General features: G+C 37.5%; 1 protein-coding gene across 5 annotated transcripts; it reads right to left on the bottom strand.

Moving 5' to 3' along the window:
* Window positions 1–454: 454 nt before the first annotated feature.
* On the bottom strand, window positions 455–21,688 carry LOC109064098 (magnetosome-associated protein MamJ-like). Of its 5 annotated transcripts, none has more exons than XM_042730561.1 (7): window positions 21,233–21,688; window positions 19,288–19,437; window positions 7,590–7,730; window positions 7,154–7,469; window positions 5,514–5,631; window positions 3,447–3,515; window positions 455–1,388 (listed from the first exon to the last, which is right to left on the bottom strand). In XM_042730561.1, the coding sequence occupies exons 1-6, from the start codon at window positions 21,518–21,520 to the stop codon at window positions 3,482–3,484; spliced, it is 1,047 nt and encodes a 348-aa protein (XP_042586495.1). In that variant the 5' UTR covers window positions 21,521–21,688; the 3' UTR covers window positions 455–1,388; window positions 3,447–3,481. The 5 variants fall into 5 exon arrangements, with proteins under 5 accessions (XP_042586495.1, XP_042586477.1, XP_042586487.1 ...); XM_042730543.1 differs by having other exon boundaries at window positions 7,154–7,517; window positions 21,233–21,687; XM_042730553.1 differs by having other exon boundaries at window positions 7,154–7,493; window positions 21,233–21,687.
* Window positions 21,689–22,304: the final 616 nt, after the last annotated feature.

Below are 22,304 nucleotides of genomic sequence, written 5' to 3'. Positions count from 1 at the left end.
TCAGCTGTTTGGAGGCTTCACCATTTACAAAGACTTCAGTTCAGTTCAAAAAGGTCTTAAAGGGATAGTTAATGAACATTTTGTCATCATCCACTTTATCGATTTGTTCCAAATCTGTATAACTTTCTTTAAACAAAAGATATTTTGAAGAATATCAGTAACCGAAGAGTTGCTGGTAGCCATTGACTTCCATAGTATGAAATAAAAAAATACTATGGAAACCAGTGGCTACCAGCAACAGTTTAGGTGCCAATATTCTTCAAAATATCTTCTTTTGTCTTCAATACACGAAAGACACTCACACGAGGGTGAGTAAATTATCAAAATAATGTTAGTTGTTGGTTGAACTATGCCTTTAATTGAAGGAAATTCCTTTTAAAATTCTATTTCTGTTTGCCGTATCTTTATGGTAAGTACTGTGCATCATAGGAAATAATGCCACAACAGACATTCATCAAATTTGGCTCTTTATTGATATCACAAAAGCCATTAGGGTGAATCTCACGAAACCTCACGAGTCACATTTCACTGAAAAATCTAAATGATATTCTCTTTAAAATAATGCAGAAAAAAAGCATTCACACATGGTGGCATTTGTCGTATTACCAATAATAACATTTATCATATATCAGTAAAATATAGATTTTTTCAGAATGCCAAAAAAAAAAAAAAAAAAAAAATCATAAAAGTTCTAAAAATAAGCTTTATTTTTCTTTATGCAAATAGTAGAATTTTCCATTCTCTTCTGATTCTGGCATGAAATGTCACTCATAAAATGTTTGATGAGAACCACCTATTTTATTTATTTTTTTACATAACATCCAAAAACAACAACAAAATCCACATGGTGTCTAAATTTCATCATGTACATGTGTGACCACAAGGGGGCGCGATGGTATTTCAGAAGAGCAGGATAGACAGAAAATGAGCCTGAATGCTGATTGGCTGACTAAAGAACACATTATGCTCAAAGGCACAAGATTATTTCATGTCATATAAAAAAAATAATCACAAATCAAATAAAAGAAATCAGAATCACTGGTTCACCATTATCCCTCCTTTCCTTTACAAGAGAGTTTCCAAAACACAAACTTAATGTAAACTGTAACATCACAGTGATAATTAAATCTAGCTCAGAGTGGATTAAATATGTACTTACTGTTTTAATAGCCATGTTATAGAATATATTCATATATATATATATATAAAATAAAATAATCTTATGTTCTTTGGCATTTTGCGTTAAGAAGTTATTCACAGACAGAAGACAAAGGGGGAAAAAAGACTAAAAGCACAATGGTAATTTTCCGTCCCTGAAGGTCCTCAAGGTTCATTGGAGGGAGCACATTTTCCCCCCACATGCGTCGACTTCTGCTTACTCAGCATCTCTGGAAAATAAAAACAAGAATATTCATTATCAGCCAGAGCCTCAAACAATTCACATGAAGTCCTCGTTCTCCAGGAACACACAGTCCATCCACATACAAACACATACGCATCAGTTCCCACTAGCACAACACCAGAGAAACATGGACCGTACACCGAAACGATTAGCAACTCTGTTTTTAAGGCAAGACACTACAGGTAAATAATATATAATAAAATTATTCACACTACATAAGACAACTGTTTTTCAGAATATAGACAGGACTAAAACTGTAAAGTCTGGTTTAAGTGCTACTTAAGTGGAGATTTCTGGATCAGTGCAGGAGAGAAAAACTAAGAAAACAGCCTTTAAAGATATGTATCAGAATTTAAATCTACAGAAACCAAGTAAAAAAAAAAAAAAAATTTGGAGAAATGTAGCATTACATCATTTGCTCACAAATAAATCCTCTGCAGTGAATGGGTGCCGTCAGAATGAGAGTCCGGACAGCTGATATAAACATCACAATAATCCACAAGTAACCCACACGGCTCCAGTCCGTCAGTTAATGTCATATGAAGCGAAAAGCTGCATGTTTGTAAGAAACGAATATATTATTAAGAAGTTTTTACCTTTAAACCATCAGTTCTGGCCAAAATATGAGTCCATGTTTTTGCTTGTAAATGCTACTCGATTTGTGCATATTTCTCTCCTCATTCAGACAAGACAACTTTTTCACTGGAGGTTTACTTGTGGATTATTGTGATGTTTTTATCAGCTGTTTAGACTCTCATTCTGACGGCACCCATTCACTGCAGAGGATCCACTGGTGAGCAAGACACGCAGTCAGGAAGTCTCCAGTCAGAAAACAAGACAGGATTTATCCTCCTAATGACATTTAATGCTACTTCAGTAGGATTTCACTTCAGTAACAAACCAAACAAAAAAAAAAGAAAAGAAAAAGTGCAACAATTTTTTGGACACCTGAGCCACATCTACATGTGTCTGAAAGACACTGCATCTTGCATCAAATACCAAAACATACACTCAAATGCCACAGGAGCTTTCCTTTCACTAACTTCACTTTTCTCAACATGGTCCACTAATGTTTCACAACCATAACATGTCACAATACTTGCACTAATAATGCAATAATGACATTCAGGCACTTTTAAGTGTGCAGGGCTTTATTAACACACTCCTTTCATATAGTTATATACAATAAAAGCTATATTTTGTTTGCTTTTATTATTATTTTGCTTAACATTGAAAGTAGCATCATTCTCCATCTAAAGTCTTCTGACTAGCTATTAATAATACTCTACTCATATATATATATATAAATAATAATAATACATATATACCTTCATCTGTTCAGTGATTTATATTTGTCTGAACTTCTCTTTTCCACATAATACATGTGGATAGTCATTTATACAGCTCCAAGCTCCAAAAATACAATTAATTAATGGTTTGCGACTTTACAAATAAATAAAATATATAAAAAGTGACTTTACAAACAAATAAATACAATTGTGGCTTTTCAAACAAATACATTCTGACTTAATAAATATATAAATAAATAAACTGTGACTTTTCAACTAAATACATTCTGTTTTTATAAATAAATAACTACATTGTGACTTTTCAACTAAATAAACAGTCACGTTATAAATAAAATACATAGTGACTTTACATAAACAATGAATGAATGAAAGAAAGGAATGAATGAAAACATTTCTAAATTGTGACTTTACAAATAAATAAATATTGATTTTACTAACAAGCACGCAAACAAACAAATTAAGACTTGAAACATAAACAGTGAATCTACAAACAAACAAATGAATTCAAACAGGTTTGAGACGACATGGCTAGCACAGGACAGTATTTTATTTCTGGGTGAACTGTTACTGTGACTGAACATGTGAGGGCATGAACGGTCACTGAATAAGGAAAGTGAGGGAAGGGAAGATATTCATGTACACTCGGTGTGTCAGCACATGGTGGTGATGGGGGAGGCCGAAGGGTGAGACTGTGGGGGGTGTCAGGGGTCAAACTGAAGTAAATGATACCTTACCAGTGGCCTGACACAGGCATACTGCCTGGTGTTGTTTAAAGAGCTGTAAAGTCATTTGTGAACTCTATCCTGCAAAGATAAAGGGCAGGAGCAGAGGACATTATGTACAGACCATTACTGTAGGCTTCTGACTCTGAGTCATCCTGATAATCTACAGCTACACACACACACAGTGACTTCTGCCAGTGGGAACTGTAGAAATCATCTCAAATCACTGACTGAATTTACATGCACAGTTGTGATAAAGCAGACAGTGGCTTGGTTCTTGTTGAGAATCCACCTATGGTGCCCTTAAATTCCACTTTATATATATATATATATATATAATTATTTGTTGCACATGTAAACTCATTACAACACTCCACAAGGGAATGACAAATATGCAGGAAATGTACAACACCGGGTCAGTAAGTTTGTTTTAATATCTTTGAAAGAAGAGTTTTATGTTTATCAAGGTTGCATTAATTTAATCAAAAATGCAGTAAAAACAGAAATGTTGTGAAATACTATTGCAATTTAAAATAGCTATTTTCTATTGTAATGTATTTTAGAATGTAATTTATTCATGTGATATCAAAGCTGTATTTTCAGCATCATAACTCCAGTCTTCAGTGTCACATGATCTTTCAGAAATCATTCTAATATGCTAAATTATTATTAAATGTTGGAAACAGTTTTTGCTGCTTAACATATATATTAAATTGAAAAGATTTATAGTAAAAGACTCATTCTTAGAAAATGTTTCTATTTAAAATAAATGCTGTTCTTTCTTAACTTTTTATTCATCAAAGAATCCTGAAAAAGTTCCAAAACAAATATTAAGCAGCACAACAGTTTCCAATATTGATAATAAATCAGCATATCAGAATGATTTCTGAAAGATCATGTGACACTGAAGACTGGAGTAATGATGCGGAAAATTCAGCTTTGCATCACAGGAATAAATTACATTTCAAAGTAGAAAACACTTATTTTAAATTGTAATAACATTAACCAGTTATGAAATAATATTTAATATTTGTTTAATCATTATTCCAGTTTTTTTTCTGTATTTTTGATCAAATACATGCATCTTTGTGAGCAAAATAGATTAAAATAAAAAACATAAATCTTACTGATCCTAAACTTTTGAATGGCAGTGTAGTTGCAAAATTATGTATAAAATACGTTTACACAACAGCGATGTACTAAAAACCAAAAAGATTTTCCTTTGTGTTTTCAAAAAGTTTTGTGTAATGTTGTCAAACTGATCACCGTTCACACAAAAAAAACAACAAAAAAAAACTGCATTGTTTTATGCATGCCAGACCAATAGATGGCGATGTCGCTTTGTAAAGAAACACTATGTGCCTGTGCACATACAGACTAAACACACAACACACATGTACAAGTTTACAAGGAGATGATAATGCAACTTTCAAAAACGTGCGCTCTAAAACTTTTCAAAAATTCACAATTTTAAACTCTTAAAATGCTGTTTCCATGTAAATGAATGGCCAAAACACAAGTTTTTCATGTCTTAGTTGAAAATGGTGTCATGTTAACACCCCCATAGTAAGTCGAATGTCTAAATTGGACTATCAAAATAAAGTGTAGCCTAAGTGTTATTTTTATTTCAGATCCCCCACCGCTCAATCTATGTTTTATCAAGCAAACAAACCACACCCACCCTGAGGCAGAGTGTGCCTGAACCTCCAGACAAACCTTGAGCCCCCGCGAGTGCCCCTGAACATCTCACCCTCCTTATCCAAACACCCACAGTGCTACACCGCTACAAATGACCCAGAAATACAAGGAGCAACAACAAAAACCTTCCTCACAACAGATCGACTGGACATGCCCCAAACTACAACATACAGCACAGGCTTTCATGTAACTCAACAATTCACCATTAGAAATATAATCTAACCATAAAAAGCTCTAAAACACACCTCATTTGGTTATTTATTACATTTGATTTTAGATATATATGAAATGCAAAATAGTGAAATGTTGATGTCACTGTTGTGTTATTAGGAGAAGCTGTTGCTTCAGTGGATGGACTGAAGGAGAAAGCAAAATACTGACCTTTGTTCCTCGTCCATCTCCTCCTCGGTCATTCTCTTCTCAAACTTGGTGGTCCTCTTATTATCTGGGAGGGCTGCAGAGGGCTCGACCTCATCTGTTACTAAAGCAGCTGCAACATCTGAAAGAGACGATATCGGATTTAACATTTACCTACCTACCTATATATATACATATATATATATATATATATATATATATATATATATATATATATATATATATATATATACATATATATACACGCACATACATATATATACACACACATACATATATATACACACACATACATATATATACACATTAAGTATAAGTAACACACATACATATATATATATATATATATATATATATATATATATATATATATATATATATATATATATATATATATATATATATATATATATATATATATATATATATATATAAACTAAGCAGATTTGTGTGTTTAACTTGTATAAATAAGAGGTTGCATTAAAAATGTAGAGATTAGCAGAAATAAGTTAATGTCAGAATAGGGCTTTTGTCCCCATAATGGTGTAGTTATATCATCTATCAGCAGAGGCTAACTGCTAAAAGTTTAAATAAACTCGCCTCTGAACAGCCTGGAAAAACTAAAAACGGTCTCCTGTCTAGGACCACACTTGATCTGGATACAAATAAGCAGGTGTTCGATCAGTATGCAAGTGTCTGTATTGTTGTGATGGATCAGACAACAAGAAAGGAAGGGCAGAAAATCTTCTGTGACACTGTGCCCTGTTCCTAACCCAGATTATCATCCTACTAGGTCTAATCCACTTGCAGGCCTGTCAAGTCATTGGCACGGGCAGCTAGGAAGTCTTTATATTCATTTGAGGATAAAAGCTGCTCTGCACATGCGGTTGGCGGCTGAAGCCTGTTTCACACACCTCACATCTGCGGTATGTGCTGCTGAAACTAGCTCCGTTGATGTTGTAATTCAGTAAAGTTTTTGCCCAAGAAACACTGGTCTTTTGCAAACAAGGGTTATATCTGAGCACAACGACTGATGTCTGCATGTAAACGCAGAAAAATCTGTAACTTGGAGCCCAATGTACTGCTGGGAGAACAAAGGAAGTGTGTGACCGGGACCCAGTTACACACTGGCATCAGTTTACAACCGCAGAGCACAAAGCTCCAGTGTGTTTGAGTGGGTCGACCTATGAGTCTTTATCTCCGCGACACTCACAGCCCTGCTCTCAAAACACTCGCTCAGAAAGCCACAGGCAGATAAGACAAGAAAGACTGGAGAAAGAAGCCAGGATCTGGAGAAACTACCTAAATGCATAAGAGAGAAGTGAAAATATAAATGATTTACTCTCCAGAAATCTAAAGTGTCCTTGCTGTAATTAAGCATAATGTGCTAAGCAATATACATTAGCAGCACACACTTGCTGTCATGTAGTTTTAGGATTAGAGCTTGGTTTACTATTACTAATTACTGGTTTAGTAATTTACTTTTACTACTATAATAAGTACATTTAACATGTGTAACAAGGACACTGTAAAACAAAGTGTTACCCAGCATTCTTCACAGGGTCACTTGTACCTGCAATGGCAGGATTGTACCCAAAAAGTGTACAAAAACTACACACTGTGTAGCGCTGATGCATCCATACCAGTATTCTGTAGGACTTCTGGAAGGGATTCAGCTACTGGTGAGGTCTCGGGGATGGGCACAGGCACTGCTTCGGGGGCTGGTGCGGATAGTTGCTCTGCGATGGGTGCAGGCTCTGTTTCAGGGGTTGGTACAGAAAGTGGTTCTGGGGTGGGTTCAGATGCTGGTTCTGGGGTGGGTTCAGATGCTGGTTCATGGATGGGCACCTCTGGGACTAGTTCAGGCACTGGTTCTGGGACAGACTCCTTCACTGGTTCTGGGACAGACTCCTTCACTGGTTCTGGGACAGACTCCTTCACTGGTTCTGAGACAGACTCCTTCACTGGTTCTGAGACAGACTCCTTCACTGGTTCTGAGACAGACTCCTTCACTGGTTCTGAGACAGACTCCTTCACTGGTTCTGAGACAGACTCCTTCACTGGTTCTGAGACAGACTCCTTCACTGGTTCAGCCACTGGTTCTGGTGACGAGTTGGGTACTTGCTCAGGCACTGGCTCCTGCACAGGATTGGGCTCTTCTACAGGTGCTGATGGTATGACTTCTTCAGGTACAGGCTCGGGCTCAGGCTCTGGGGTTGCCTGTAGAGATCAGAGATAGAGGGAAAGAATAACAGTCATTTTAGCTCATTTAGATGCAGCTGATAATAGTGTAAATATAAGGTGTGATAAGTTCAAATTTACATTTAGTCATTTAGCAGACGCTTTTATCCAAAGTGACTTACAAATGAGGACAGTGGAAGCAATCAAAATAATCAAGAGAGCAATGATATGCAAGTGCTATAACCAGTCTCAGTTAGATTAACGCAGTGCACGTAGCAAAGTTTTTTGTTGTTGTTTTTAAATTTCATAATAAATAAAAAGAAAATAGAATACAAAAAGATTAAAGAAGCTAGTGGTTTTTTTTTTACATTAGAATAGAGCATGCCAGAGCTTTTTAGCTGATTCTTTAAGATGGATAAGGACTCAGATTGAGTTGGGCAGGTCATTCCACCAGTAGGGAACAGTTAATGAAAAAGTCTGTGAAAGTGATTTTGTGCCTCTTAGGGATTGCACAATAATACGTCGTCACATGCAGAATGCAAGCTTCTAGAGGGCACATAACTCTGAAGTAATGAATTTAGGTAAAGGGGTGCAGAGCCAGTGGTGGTTTTGTAGGCAAACATCAATGCCTTGAATTTTATGCGAGCAGCACTTGGTAGCCAGCGTAATTGATAAACAGAGGTGTGACATGCATTCTTTTCGGCTCATTAAAATTAATCTTGCTTTTGCATTCTGGATTAATTGTATTGGTTTGATAGAACTGGCTGGAAGACCTGCCAAGAGAGCATTGCAATAGTCCAGCCTGGACAGAACAAGAGCTTGAACAAGGAGTTGTGCAGCATGTTACGAAAGAAAGGGTTTGATCTTCTTGATGTTGAATGAAGCAAATCTGCAGGACCAGACAGTTTTAGCAATGTGGTCTGAGAAATTCAGCTGATCATCAATCATAACTCCAAGGTTTCTAGCTGTTTTTGAAGAAATTTTGGTTCCTAATTGGATGGTGAAATTGTGATGAAACGATGGGTTTTGATGGAACCTCAAGCAGTTCTGACTTGGCAAGGTTGAGTTGAAGGGGATGGTCCTTCATCCAACAAGAAATGTCTGTTAGACAAGCTGAGATGCAAGCAGCTATCGTCGGATCATCAGGATGGAATGAAAGGTAGAGTTGAGTGTCATCAGCATAGCAGTGATATGAAAAGCCATGTTTCTGAATGACAGAACCTAATGATGCCTTGTAGACAGAGAAGAGAAGTGGTCCAAGAATTGAACCCTGAGGCACCCCAGTAGTTAGATGTTATGACTTGGACAGCTCACCTCTCCAAGATACCTTGAGGACCTATCTGAGACATAAGACTCAAACTACTGGAGTGCGGTTCCTGAGATGCCCTTCTGGTGGTTAACCGTGTCAAAAGCAGCAGACAGATCCAGCAAGATAAGTATTGAAGATTTGGAATCCGCTCTTGCCGATCTTAGGGCTTTAACAACTGAGAGCAAGGCAGTCTCAGTAGAATGTCCACTTCTGAAGCCAGATCGGTTGCTGTTGAGGAGGTTGTTCTGTGTGAGAAAGGCAGAGACTTGGTTGAACACAACTCGTTCAAGTGTTTTTGCAATGAAATGAAGATGGGAAACCAATCTGTAGTTCTCTAAAAGATATGAGTTAAGCGTGGGTTTCTTAAGTAGAGGGGTAAAACGAGACTGTCTAAATGCTGAGGGGAAAACACCAGTGTGAAGGGATATGTTAATGATGTGAGTGAGTGCAGGTACAACTACAGGAGAAATGGCTTGAAGGAAATGAGATGGAATAGGATCAAGCAGACAAGTAATATTAATTCAGGTTAATAGGGATATTTGAGGTGGCTTGGCGAAAAAAAAATAATCTTGAATTAATCCAATGTTTATTTATTACTTTATTGCAGTCAAATTAAGTATTGTTTTTTCCTGACAAGGTAATGCTTAGATTTCTTTATGTAGAAAAACTTATGTTTATCATGTGGGACATTAGAAATACATTTTTAAAAAATATGACAACTAACAAAACAAAACCTAGAACAAAGCCCAGAACAAAACCAACAACCCAAAACAAAACCCAGGACATAACATACAACAAAACAAAACAAAACGCCAAAACAAACCAAGGCCGAGAACAAAACCCGAACAAAACCAAACATAAAACTAAAAAAAAAAAAAAAAAGATTAAAACCAACCAAGCCCCCAAAACAACCACACCAAACAAAACTCAAACGAACCCCCAACCACCCCCACAAATGCGCCATATAGGCAAAGAAGCCAAACTCAAAATAGTACTCAAACATTGTATACAGAACACATTTCAACTTGGGAGCCACTAAATTTAAATATTTATCTCAGTAGTTAACAGCACATTCTACAGAGCTTCATTCCACATTTGGCTGGTATAGAGTGTCTGCATGACAGCTGTCATCTGCAGTCTGTCGTCCTTCCTTTCATGCCTTAACACACACACACGTCCATGACAAGGGGACAAAGCTCCTACTTCTTCTGACTAACCCTCGTCCAAACCCACTTCACTGCTTCTGCCGGCCATGAAAGCACTTAACTCAATCACTTACATACACTCCCAGAAGCCTGTGAGAAACAGGTGTGCAAGCCTTCCAACCACCAAGTGACTGCAGCCTCAGCATTTTTTTTTGGGGGGGGGGTAGGAAGAATAGTTTTTTTTTTTTTAGATTTTAATTTGCAACCAATACTAATGCCTAATACTATCATACTCTGTGACCTGGTCTCAATTGTACTGCAGCTCCAACTTACACCATACAAGAGCAAAGTGGAGACTGGATTGAATTGGAGTCTGCACAGATTACGGTTATCCAGAGAGGTTAAATTTAGGATTAACTGTAGATTTGTGCCATTATTAGATTGGGTGACACAGAATGTCAACAACAAGTGTGTGTAAGAGAATGACAATAACAATGACAGTGATACTAACAGAAAACCACAAGTTTTCTGAGTGGTTACAAGAACACTGCTATGCAGTTTCTAAGACTCTGATAGATATGGCTCGGGTCCGTATGTCTGTAGAAATGGCTCGGGTCCCTCTAGAGATTGTTTTTGTGCATTTGTGGAATAAAACAATGCATGGCTAAACATGACAAGACAGCTGCTACCAGAATAGCAACCCTCTGAAACCAAACTTTATCGCTTCAAGAATGTTGGCATCCGCTGACCACCAGCAGATGGTGCATTCCATCTCACACAACCGCACCAATTTATTTCTGATGAGTGAGAAGTAACCCTCAAATCCCACTGACAAAACTGCTGAAATAGAATCTGCTACCGGATTCCAGAGTTGAGAAATGAGCCAAGTACAGCAGAATCAAATGCAAAAAGGCCAATAATTAAACTTCATCAGTGAAACTTAAACTCAGATTTTTAGTTGCTTTCAAATGGTGAGACACTAAAATAATAAACCATTAAATTATTAGTTTTCCCCCAAAAAGCTAAAGGTTTTTAGGCACCATGGCAAGACACACTTAATAATATTAATAATAATACCAATAAAAAAAGTCTTACTCCATATTAAATTGTTCATTAGACTAACAGTACACTGTTTATGGTTGACAAGCAATGTAGAAACTTGGCACATTAAAAGGAACATTCCAGGTTCAAGTTAAGCTCTAGCGTCAGCATTAAAGACATGCTGTTGTTTACCACAGAAAACAAGTTTAACTCAGACTTCAGATTCAACAATTTCTGTGGGAATTTTTGCCCATTCATCCAGAAGAGCATTTGTGAGGTCAGACACTGATGTTGGAACAGAACGCCTGGTTCACAATCTACGTTACAGTTCATCTGAAATGTGTTTGATAGAGTTGAGGTCAGGGCTCCAGTCGAGTTCTTCCACACCAAACTCATCCAACCATGTCTTTATGGGCCTTGCTTTGTGCACTGAGTCACAGTCATGCTGGAATAGAAAATGGCCTCCCTCAAACTGTTCTCACAAAGTTGGAAGAACATAGAACATAGAATTGTTCAAAATGTCTAGGTACTGTATGCTGAAGTATTAAGGTTTTTCTTTCACTGGAAGTAAAGGGCCTAGCCTTAATCATGAAAAAAGCCCCATACCATTATCCCTACTCCACTGGCACAATGCAGTCAGACAGGTAATGTTCTCCTGGCATCCACCGAACCAGATTCACCCATCGGACTGCCAAACATAGAGGTGTGATTTGTCATAGGTTTCCACTGCTCCAGAGTCCAGTGCTTTACACCACTCCATCTGACGCTTGGCATTGTACTTGTGATATGAGGCTTACATGCATCTGCACGGCTACAGAAACCCATTTAATAAAGCTCCCACCGTACAGTTTTTGTGCTGATGTTAATGCCAGTGGATGTTTGGAACTCTTCAGTTATGGAATCTGCAAAGACTTTTATGCATCATGTTGCTGCTGCCTGAAACGCTTCCACTTTGCAATAATACCACTTACAGCTGACACACCTGAAACACCTGAATTCAGTAATTAAGAAGTGTGTCCCAATACTTTTGTTCATATAGTGTATACTGTAACGCACAATTTTTAACTTTTGCATTTTTTTTTCTTTTACAAATGGAGGACATTTTTATTTTTGTTGTAATTTATTAGTTCACAGCAAAAATTCTTAGTACAGAATTCTAATTGACGTGAGGTCACAAGTGTGCTGTTTTACAACATATTTAGAGCTTAAAGTATTCATTTTACAATATTATATCAACATCTCAGTGTTTTTTTATTCCAAAAAAAGTCAATGTCCAGCAGCACTCCGTCTCAAGACATAAACTCAAAGGCGCTGAGGGAATTAGGGCAGCTTGAGACGGATTCCTCCTCGCGGTGATGACTGCCAACAGTCCATTAGCCCCTGATGCTCTTAGAAAGCGTGAACAACCTGTGAGGATATACAATGCCATCTCAGGCTTAGCTGTCATCTCAGATCCTCTCAGTGGATGATGGCAAATCTATATTTGGTGTCACCACATACGGAAGTCAGGGTAAAAACATGTGATGCCAAGTTTGCAGATCACCTAAGACAAACAGATCCTGGGAGGATTTGCAGAGGATTTTACTTGTCCCTAGAGTGACTTGTATATAATAAACTGTCAAAAACATTAAAACTAATAGTCCAGACTGACACAGCAATATAAAAGATACCTTATTTGATTTGATGTGCAAGATTCCGAGGATATTCTTTAAAAAAAAATCAATAATCTTTTCTCCCTCAAATGTCAGTTATTTGTGTAAAGACCTTATTTACATGTTCTTCACGTCCTAATTTCCATATTTCCAGCAAGAAAATAATAAAGATCCACTTTAATCATTTTGAATGGTTTAACATCTTATTTGAGGCAGTGGGCCAAAGCATCTCGACTGGAATAAGCTCTCATTGTTTCATTCATGGAAAGCATTTGCACTGAATGAAATCTCCAGAAATCCCTTATCTCTGCTTTGAATTCTCACAAAAAGGCCATTGTCTCATAAGGCCATAGTCATCATGTATAGACAGCCTACTAGCATAACTAGCATACTATACTGCGTCATTGTTTAGTTAAGAGACATCCCCACTTGTGACTGAAAGGGCAAGACAGGGATTGTTAGATGTGTTCCAAAACCTAGTGAGCTTCCTTAAGGCCCAAGTATATATATATTATATATTAAATATATATTTTTTATTATTTTTTTTTTTAAATGTGTGTGCGCTAGCGTATGCGCACAGTTGTACGATTAGCCTTTTGAAGTAAAGTCCATTTGAGGTGTAAGCGAACATTGGTGGTCAACAAACGCGCTAGTGAGCTTCATCTTAGTGTCTGCTCTATTTTTCTCCAGAAGTTACAGATCAAAATGTCTTTGTTCTCTTTGTAAACACAAATGTAATGTATGTGTACATTTGTGTATGTCGAAGAACCAAAGGACTTTACTGACTACTGCCTTTGAAAGACTGTGACACGAAACCAACATCAGAGAACTAGCGGCTATGAAAGCCGACTGTGTTGTCGCCTCACATTGCCTGCATCTGGGCCAAAAAGTTGCACTCGAACACACCACAAAGTCTACGGCCAACAAAACACATACATTGTGTCTGTGTGAGATTTAAAACTGTAAAATTCAACAGTCTGCTGTATATGCCCTCTTGACTTTGTAGTTTGCTTGCTTTTGTCACTTTCGTTTTTCTTTGGTTTGCTAAGATAAACAGCCAATCTGAGTGTTCTCTCACCGATGGGCTTTCTTTTGCCGGTTCAACATGGCTTCCCTGTTGAAAAAACCAGCATATGCTGGTTAGGTATGTTTTGACGCTGGGATGCTGGTTTATGCTGGTCCGTTTGTTGGTTTATGCTGGTCCTTTTGCTGGTTTATGCTGGTCCTTTTGCTGGTTTATGCTGGTCCTTTTGCTGGTTTATGATGGTCCTTTTGCTGGTTTATGCTGGTCCTTTTGCTGGTTTACGATGGTCCTTTTGCTGGTTTATGCTGGTCCTTTTGCTGGTTTATGATGGTCCTTTTGCTGGTTTATTCTGGTCCTTTTGCTGGATTATTCTGGTCCTTTTGCTGGATTATTCTGGTCCTTTTGCTGGTTTATGCTGATCATGTGCTGGCAAAGGACCAGCATAAACCAGCATCAAAACATACCTAACCAGCATATGCTGTTTTTTTCAGCAGGGTTAATCAGCCAAAAAGCTGTCAACGAGGTCCGTCTAATGCTAACAAATGGTCAACGATGGCCCAACATTGATCGACAGCTGGCCGACACATCGTCTTGGTGTGTCATTCTAACTAATATGCCGGGTGCTCAAAACAGTGAATAGTTATGCAAAGCAGTTGATTCAGAGTTTCCAAAAGTTGTATGTCCCATCACTTAACTATACTCTTTGGAATTACAATGAAATAAAATAATATTTTCAATCACTATTTCTACTTGGATTCCTTTTTTTTCCTTCAGCTGAGCGCATCGTAATGCATCATGGGATTACATCATAATCCATAACGTCCTTACCAGCATTATTATCTTCCAGAACACAATAGAAACACAAATATGATGCCTTACAATGCAGTCTAAGTAGGCAGCTTATTTGGGACAGAATTTTGTATTGGAATTGAACATTTAGATTTGGTTTCCTCTCAATTGGAAGGCTATGTGGAAACTTGGCTGCATATTTCATTCGTGGACAGAAAAACATTAACATCCCAATACAACTGTTGACAGTCGTGGGATACCAATATCAGTTAAACTCACGCCTAGGAAATCAATCAAGCTGGTGTTTGCACAGATCACTGAAAAAGAAAGTTAACAGCAACAGGCCAGAATTCCAAACCAGCAAAGTCAGAAAAAAGGCTGACCAATCAGCAGGCAAACGGACAGATTCCACAGCAGACTGCTGTTAAGAGACTGACTGGCGTGGAGACAGAACCAAAGTGCTGAGGAATGTTCTTGAGTGCTCGGCCCGTTTCAGAAGCTCATGGTCCGCATATTCAACACTGACATCTTTGCAGTTCAGCCACTCATTCACATGTTATGTTCCAGCCGAAATAACAGAAACAAGCTTTGCGTTGGAGGACATTTTTTTGCAGACTACTTCCGGTGTTGAATTCTTGTTGGCGGCCCCTCAGAGCAAATTGGTACAGCTTTCCTCTTTGAGGCTTTCTCTCTGAATACACATTGCCATGTAAGGAAGGTAAAACACTCCGAACACAGGAAACTTGAGGAGCTGAGAGAAGGAATTGTGGGAGAAAGAGACCGAACAGGAACTGAGAAGAAAGATAAAGCTAAAATTGACACAATGAATCAGCCCCTGAAGCAAGTGTGATTTAGGTCATCCGCTTCACTTTGGATACTGTTCTGTTATATTTGAAGTGATTGTCATTTGGACAAATGATTTCTTTTTACAGGGTTCCCACACCTTTCCAGGTCCAATACCCTCAAATTCAAGGACTTGATGTTGGGACAGATTTCAAGTGAGAGCGAGGTTACATCATGTTATCTTGTAAGATACATTGTTACAGTTTTCATGTCTCAAACACAACTATGCAAAAAAGCTTTTTTTTTTGCATTTATTTTTGGCCATAACAGAGATCTGATATTCTATTTGTTGGATTTATGTTTTGCATAAAACTGAAGAATATTCGGTACATCCAATAGTGCATTCTAAAATGATCTGATATTAACTTTTGCATGGATTTTATTGGAAAGAGCTTAGGCTCATGTAACCAGAAGTTTTAAAATGTATGAATATGCTTTTAATTTTTTCTTACCTCATGGGTTTACATTATCTTAACAAGCAAAGCAATCCGACATTAATTTCACGGTGTGTCTGTGAAACGTTGAGGTACCATCATAGTAGTTTTGTGCGTGCACGAATGTCATGTAGGGTGACCATATTTTAGTTTTCCAAAAAGAGGACAGCGGGTGCAGGCGGGGCGGGGGCTGGGGTGTGGTTGGTTGGTTGGTGGTTAAAGTAGTGCAATGACCATATCCCAATTATCAAAACTGAAAATGTGTCATTTCCATACCTAAAATACATATTTTACAGTTACTGTTATGCATATTGATCATAAACACAGCTAAAAAGCTTCTTACCAATGGCCCTCCTTCACAAAACTTAACATCTAGCACAGTTTTATCATAGGCATTTTTTTAGATCCAAAAAGAGGACATGTCTGGGAAAGAAAGGAAATATGGTCACTCTAACGTCATGGCCAACCAGCAACACAAATACCTCACGTGGGAAACACTTAACGTAATGCGTAAATGCGTGGAACTAATGTAAATCAAGCAAGCTAGTACGCATAGGCCACGAAGTGTTGGCGAAATAACACATTAGCGGACCAGAGGAAATAATATGGAATTTTTTCCAGTAAACTTCTTGCACAAAATAAATTCAAGCACTTTCAAGGACCTGTGTCAATGTGTGTTTATTTTCAAAAACTTTCCAAGACCTTGAAATTTGTTTTCAGATTCACAAACTTTCAAGGACTTTAAGGACCCATGGGAACCCTGTTTTTAATTCCTTTAACTGGTCCAGATGCTTCAAAATGAGGCTTGGACACACTGTGGCAATGGTTTTCTATCCAACAGTAGAACAAAAATCTGATTATGAGGCATGTCATGCAAAAATATGTCATGAAGGACCAGTAAACCTGCAGTCAATCCATGAGGCTCAGTGCAAAGCATGGTGAAATTCAAGCCCTTGTTTCTAGATATTAACTCATGTCTTTAGGGAGAGAGTGAGGTCTGAAAGTGCTACAGAAGGAGTCGTGCCACGTCAGCATGTCTAAATGTCACAGAGCCAAAGATCATGGGGGACCTCAGAGGTTACGGTTTATAGTCAACTTGGAACGGCATTCTCAACCCATTTTATTTCCAAATGCAACAAATGTCCAAGTAAAACAAGAGAAACAATTAAATGAGAAACAAAGTAGAACAGATGTTTGACTATCAACAAAGTCCAAGTACAGTTTCCAGGTTATTGACTATTTAGACAGGAAGACACTGTCTGGCCGACAATAAAAGTTACCAAACACAGTTTGATGTGTTTTTACATGCTGTTTTATGTTCTGAAATTTATGTTTATCTGAAATTGATTATATACTGCATATATATTGTATAAAATATGGTGCCTTTAAAATAGTACTTATTATGGGAATGAAATGAAAATGCATTATACATTAAATTGCATTTAATTAAATTTAAACATGTAATTTAAAACATATTGTCACTTTTTAAAATTGTACTTAAGTGTGTTAAAAAAAACAGTCATCAGATTTTCTCTCTTTATGTTAATTTAGGTATATTTATGGGTCTTATTTCATTAATATTGTCTGCAAGTACATATACTTTTAAGATATGAAATACACTACAAGTGCACATTCAATGCACTTAAAGGGATACTCCAACCCAAAATGAAAATTTTGTCATTAATCACTTACTTCCATGTCGTTCCAAACCCGTAAAAGCTCCGTTCGTCTTCAGAACACAATTTTAGATATTTTGGATGAAAACCGGGAGGCCTGTGACTGTCCCATAGACTGCCAAGTAAATAACAGTGTCAAGATCCAGAAAAGGTATGAAAGTCGTGGTCAGAATACTCCATCTGCCATCAGACGTGCAATCTGGGTTATATGAAGCGACGGGAACACGTTTTGTAAGCGAAAAAAACAAAAATAACAACTTTATTCAATAATTCCGTATGCTGTGTATGCTCTTCTGTATCATCATTCATATAGCCCAGATTGCACGTCTGATGGCAGATGAACTATTCTGACGATGACTTTCATACCTTTTCTGGACCTTGACACTGTTATTTATTTGGCAGTCTATTGGACAGTCACAGGCCTCCCGGTTTTCATCCAAAATATCTAAAATTGTGTTCTGAAGACGAACGGAGCTTTTACAGGTTTGGAACGACATTGGGGTAAGTGATTAATGACAAAATTTTCATTTTGGGGTGGAGTATCCCTTTAAGTTTTATTGTTTTTGTTAGATGTTGGGGTTTTTTATTAGTGGAAAATTTTTATTTTGATTTTTCATTTCTGAGTGAAATCCATTTGTATTTCGTGTTGAAACACTACAACATCTAGGCAAGAGGCAGGGCAAGTTCTGCTGGAGATGATCCATCTCTCTTCCAATGTCACACATCTATTTGGAGAACTGCCCCATGGGTAACAAACACAGTTAAAGAGTTTATTTCTTCCCTGGAAACCAATCAACACATAAGTCTCAATCTTGTCCCTGGAGTACGTCCTTTCTGCAGAGCTCAGTTTCAACTCTAACCAAACACACCTGAACCAGCTAATTATCAAGGGCTCATATCCTATATGTGCATAATATATAGTATTTTAAAGATTAGTGTCAAAGGTACTCCCTTTCAAAGTACATATTTTACATCAAGTATATACTTATAATGTACAGTAAAAGTATGCAAATTGGGTGTCCGCCAAGCTCTTGGGGTTCATTCAAAATTCAAAATGTATGGCCCGGTGTGTTTGATTAGAGCAGAAAATAAAACTCAGCAGGAGCTGGGAACCAGATAATGTAAATACGCATTATAGCCTCAATAAATGAGTAATATATCACAAATATATCCAAAGCTTTTGCATGGAAGACATTCACTGATAAATACACCAACTGCAATGGAAGTGTAACAACCATTCACTGTGACTGAGTTAACATTGTTTGAATTATTATTTTTTTCCCCCATGCTGGTCTACTATTCTGCCCCTAAATGTAAAAAAAGAATTGTGATTGTTCGCTTGTAAACAAACGGTCCCTTGTTGTCTTTGGTGGGTGATTCTCAGCCAGAATGAGCTGCAATGCGGACCAGATTTCATGCAGTTAGTCTGAGGTCTGGCAGTGTGAGACTAGACAAAATTAGGCCTGGCTCTGCCTTTAATTTTGACACTCTCATGGTTATTTAGTCTGGCTGTAGGAGAGGCAGAAAAATGTTTCTCATGTGTTTCTCACAAAGACAAAACACCATCATGCCACTAAAGTCATGCAATAAACACTAAATGAATAAAATAACTGATAGCTGTTCTGTCTAGCTGTAGTACACATCTACACACTGTGAACAAGTACATCATATCACTCATCTTACCTGGACAGGTGTGTCTTGCACAGGGATGGCCTCAGGTTCAACTGCGGGCTGTTCCTCTACAACACCAACTTCCTCAATTACAGGCGCGACTGCAGCAGGCTCTTCCTTTTTCGGCTCAACAGCTATCTCCTCTTCAGCCTTCACCTCTGCCTCTTTGAGCAAAGAGAATGAAGCTCAGAAAAAAAGCAAGGATACACGATGTATTCAGTGTGGTTGCATATGAAAACCTAACTTTATATTAATGTGTTATCGGAGTTTGAAAAATCACGACTTGAGAATTGAGAAATATAACAAGTTCCAAGTTCAAAAAATAAGAATAAATAATAATAATAATAATAATAATAATAATAATAATAATAATAATTATTATTATTATTATTATTATTATTATTATTATTATAAAAGAAAATGACTGGTTCCAAAAAGTAACGAAACCAAACCAAAATCAAAACCAGAATATTCCAATATTAATCAGATTTTGGTCATATTCTGGTTATGTTATCTAAATGTATAAACTGGCCACAACCAGATAATATTAAGATTTTTAAAAAATGTGGCATATGCCAGAATTTTGGGTCAAATAAACACTGCCTTCACAATATCCATAAACAAACATTCATTTAGATATACGAATCGCCAATCAAAATAATTGCGTGTGATTTTAGATACAGAAAAGTAGTGAAAAGTCAGGCTATTGCTGGAATACAATAGCTGTGGAGTATGTAAACGTTTGTTTTCCAAAATAAAGCCAGAATATGGACTTTAACCAGGAAGTGATATTCTTGTAAAATTGGTTATTGTATTAAAGTAAGAATGTGATGATGTGTGAGAAACATCACAATCAGTTTATTAAGAGCTCTGAGGCTCATTTCTAGCACCTCCGTTCTTGTAAATGTCAGTTCCACGAGTGTATTCACTGAAGTGAACGAGTGTCACACACACCTGTGCTCAAGACTCCTTGAGCTCTCAACAGCAACATGTCATACAATATACACTTTTAAATATAGTGGATATATGTTTGAAGCCACATATAGAAGGGCCCTGGAGTGTGCCATGTCCAGATCTCTGAGTTCTGCTGTGGTGAGCACATTCTGAGACGAGACCAAACGTGTGCTCACATGAAAGGCCAAAAACCCTGCTCAACTCTATCATGTCTGCCAGTGTGATGAGGCTGAGCAAAGACACATTCTGTACCCCGGGCCAAGACGCAAGTCTCCTTAGTGTTTTAAAAAGATCTTCAGTTGCTTTTGTTCCAAACAAGGATTCACATTACACAAGCAAAATGTCATGTTTGGATCTTCTTCACTGAAGCAACAGTTTTTCTACATTAAATCAATGTTAAAGTAAAGAGATTACTTTAACTTTATCAATCAGCGCTGTTCCTGAACTCTATTCTAGAGAGTTTACAGCCAGAATGGCTAATTCATTTCACTTTTGCTGTGAAAAGACTTTTACATGTGCCAAAAATAGATTTTTTTTTTTTTAACATTAAAAACAATCAAGCAAGCCCAGCCCAGATGAGAAAAAGTAACGTAACTCATTACTTTCCATAAAAAGTAACTATCACAAATAGTTCCTTATTTAGGGATTAACGCCACACTGTAATGCATTACTTTTAAAAGTAACTTTCCCCAACACAGCATACAACCGACTAGAAGTGTGTTGTTGTTAATACAAATGGGGGAAAAACACATTGCATTACAGTCATCATCAATGACAACTACAAAGAGATAAACTGTGCTTAGAGACATGAGATAGATAGATAGATAGATAGATAGATAGATAGATAGATAGATAGATAGATAGATAGATAGATAGATAGATAGATAGATAGATAGATATGCATGCATGCATGCAACTCTTAGTACTCCACTCGCGATGTGCACATAAACTTAAAGCGTAGCAGAAACGCAAGGTGTGTGTGAACAGCCAGCGCGCATCTTACCTGTCCAGGTGTTTGTTGCACCGGGGTGACTTCAGCTTCTACGACAGGAACGGCTTCTTCTCTTTTCTTTTCAATAATCACCTCCTTCTGTGCAGGAGCAGGAGCAGGAGCTGGTTGCTCTACTCTGGGCTGGTGATATTCAGCAGCCCGCTCCGGTCTCTCCTCGTGCTGTTTCTGTTTCTGGTCTTTCTTTTGCGCAGGTTTCTTCGCCAGGAACGCCGATGCAACTATGATGGCAATAATCGTAAAGAAAAGTGCGGACAGAATAACTGGCGCGTCTATGGTCATGACTGCCTGCTGTTGTCGTTGGGGTTTGGATGGAAATTTAAGTTTGAAGGGCTGGTGGTTGTCGATGTTGTAAGACGCGGATTAGTGAGCGCCTCAGCTCGTCCCGTTAGAGAGCTCATAAAGCCCACGTGCCAGAGACGCTGTCCGATACGGCTGTGTGTTAAAACCTAGCAGGCTGCCTACAAAGACAGCACTTCACGGGCGCACTATGACGCTCCTCTAAGTTCCAAAAGACGAACCATATATATAATGATAATAATTAATAAAAAATAACGAATAAATTAAATAATAGTCTATGTATTTGTAACATTTCAACAAATTTCTGTTGTTTAATAAACAAGACATCTAAATAATGAATAGCTCAAGTGTATGAATAATAACCCAGAGGGCACCTGGACATCAACTAGACTTGATATGCTTAACATCATTTTAAATTTCTTCCAGTGGTAATTGGGTGAAAATAGGAAGTCAACCTCACACTGAAATTGGTTTAATGTATAGCCTATATATATGTTTGACGTTCAATTTACATCCAAAGACATGTCAAGTTTTTGACGTCAGTTTGATTTGCATATTTGACCCTGTTTTTTTGTTTGTTTGTTTTTTACGTCAATTTTTGTCAATTTGATGTCTTTTCAACAAATAATAAAAAAAACAGGCATCAAATTTACGTTCCAAACGCAACTACTAAGGATTCTACAAATGCTGGTTTTTGTTATTACCCATAAATGCTATTTAGGCAGGTTATTAGGATTTGAGACACAACCAAGACTCTCAAGCAGTC

Source organism: Cyprinus carpio, chromosome A3, assembly GCF_018340385.1.
Source record: "Cyprinus carpio isolate SPL01 chromosome A3, ASM1834038v1, whole genome shotgun sequence".
Classification (NCBI taxonomy): domain Eukaryota; kingdom Metazoa; phylum Chordata; class Actinopteri; order Cypriniformes; family Cyprinidae; genus Cyprinus; species Cyprinus carpio.
Note: the sequence above shows the minus strand (reverse complement) of the source record. Positions and strands in the feature narration are given on the sequence as shown.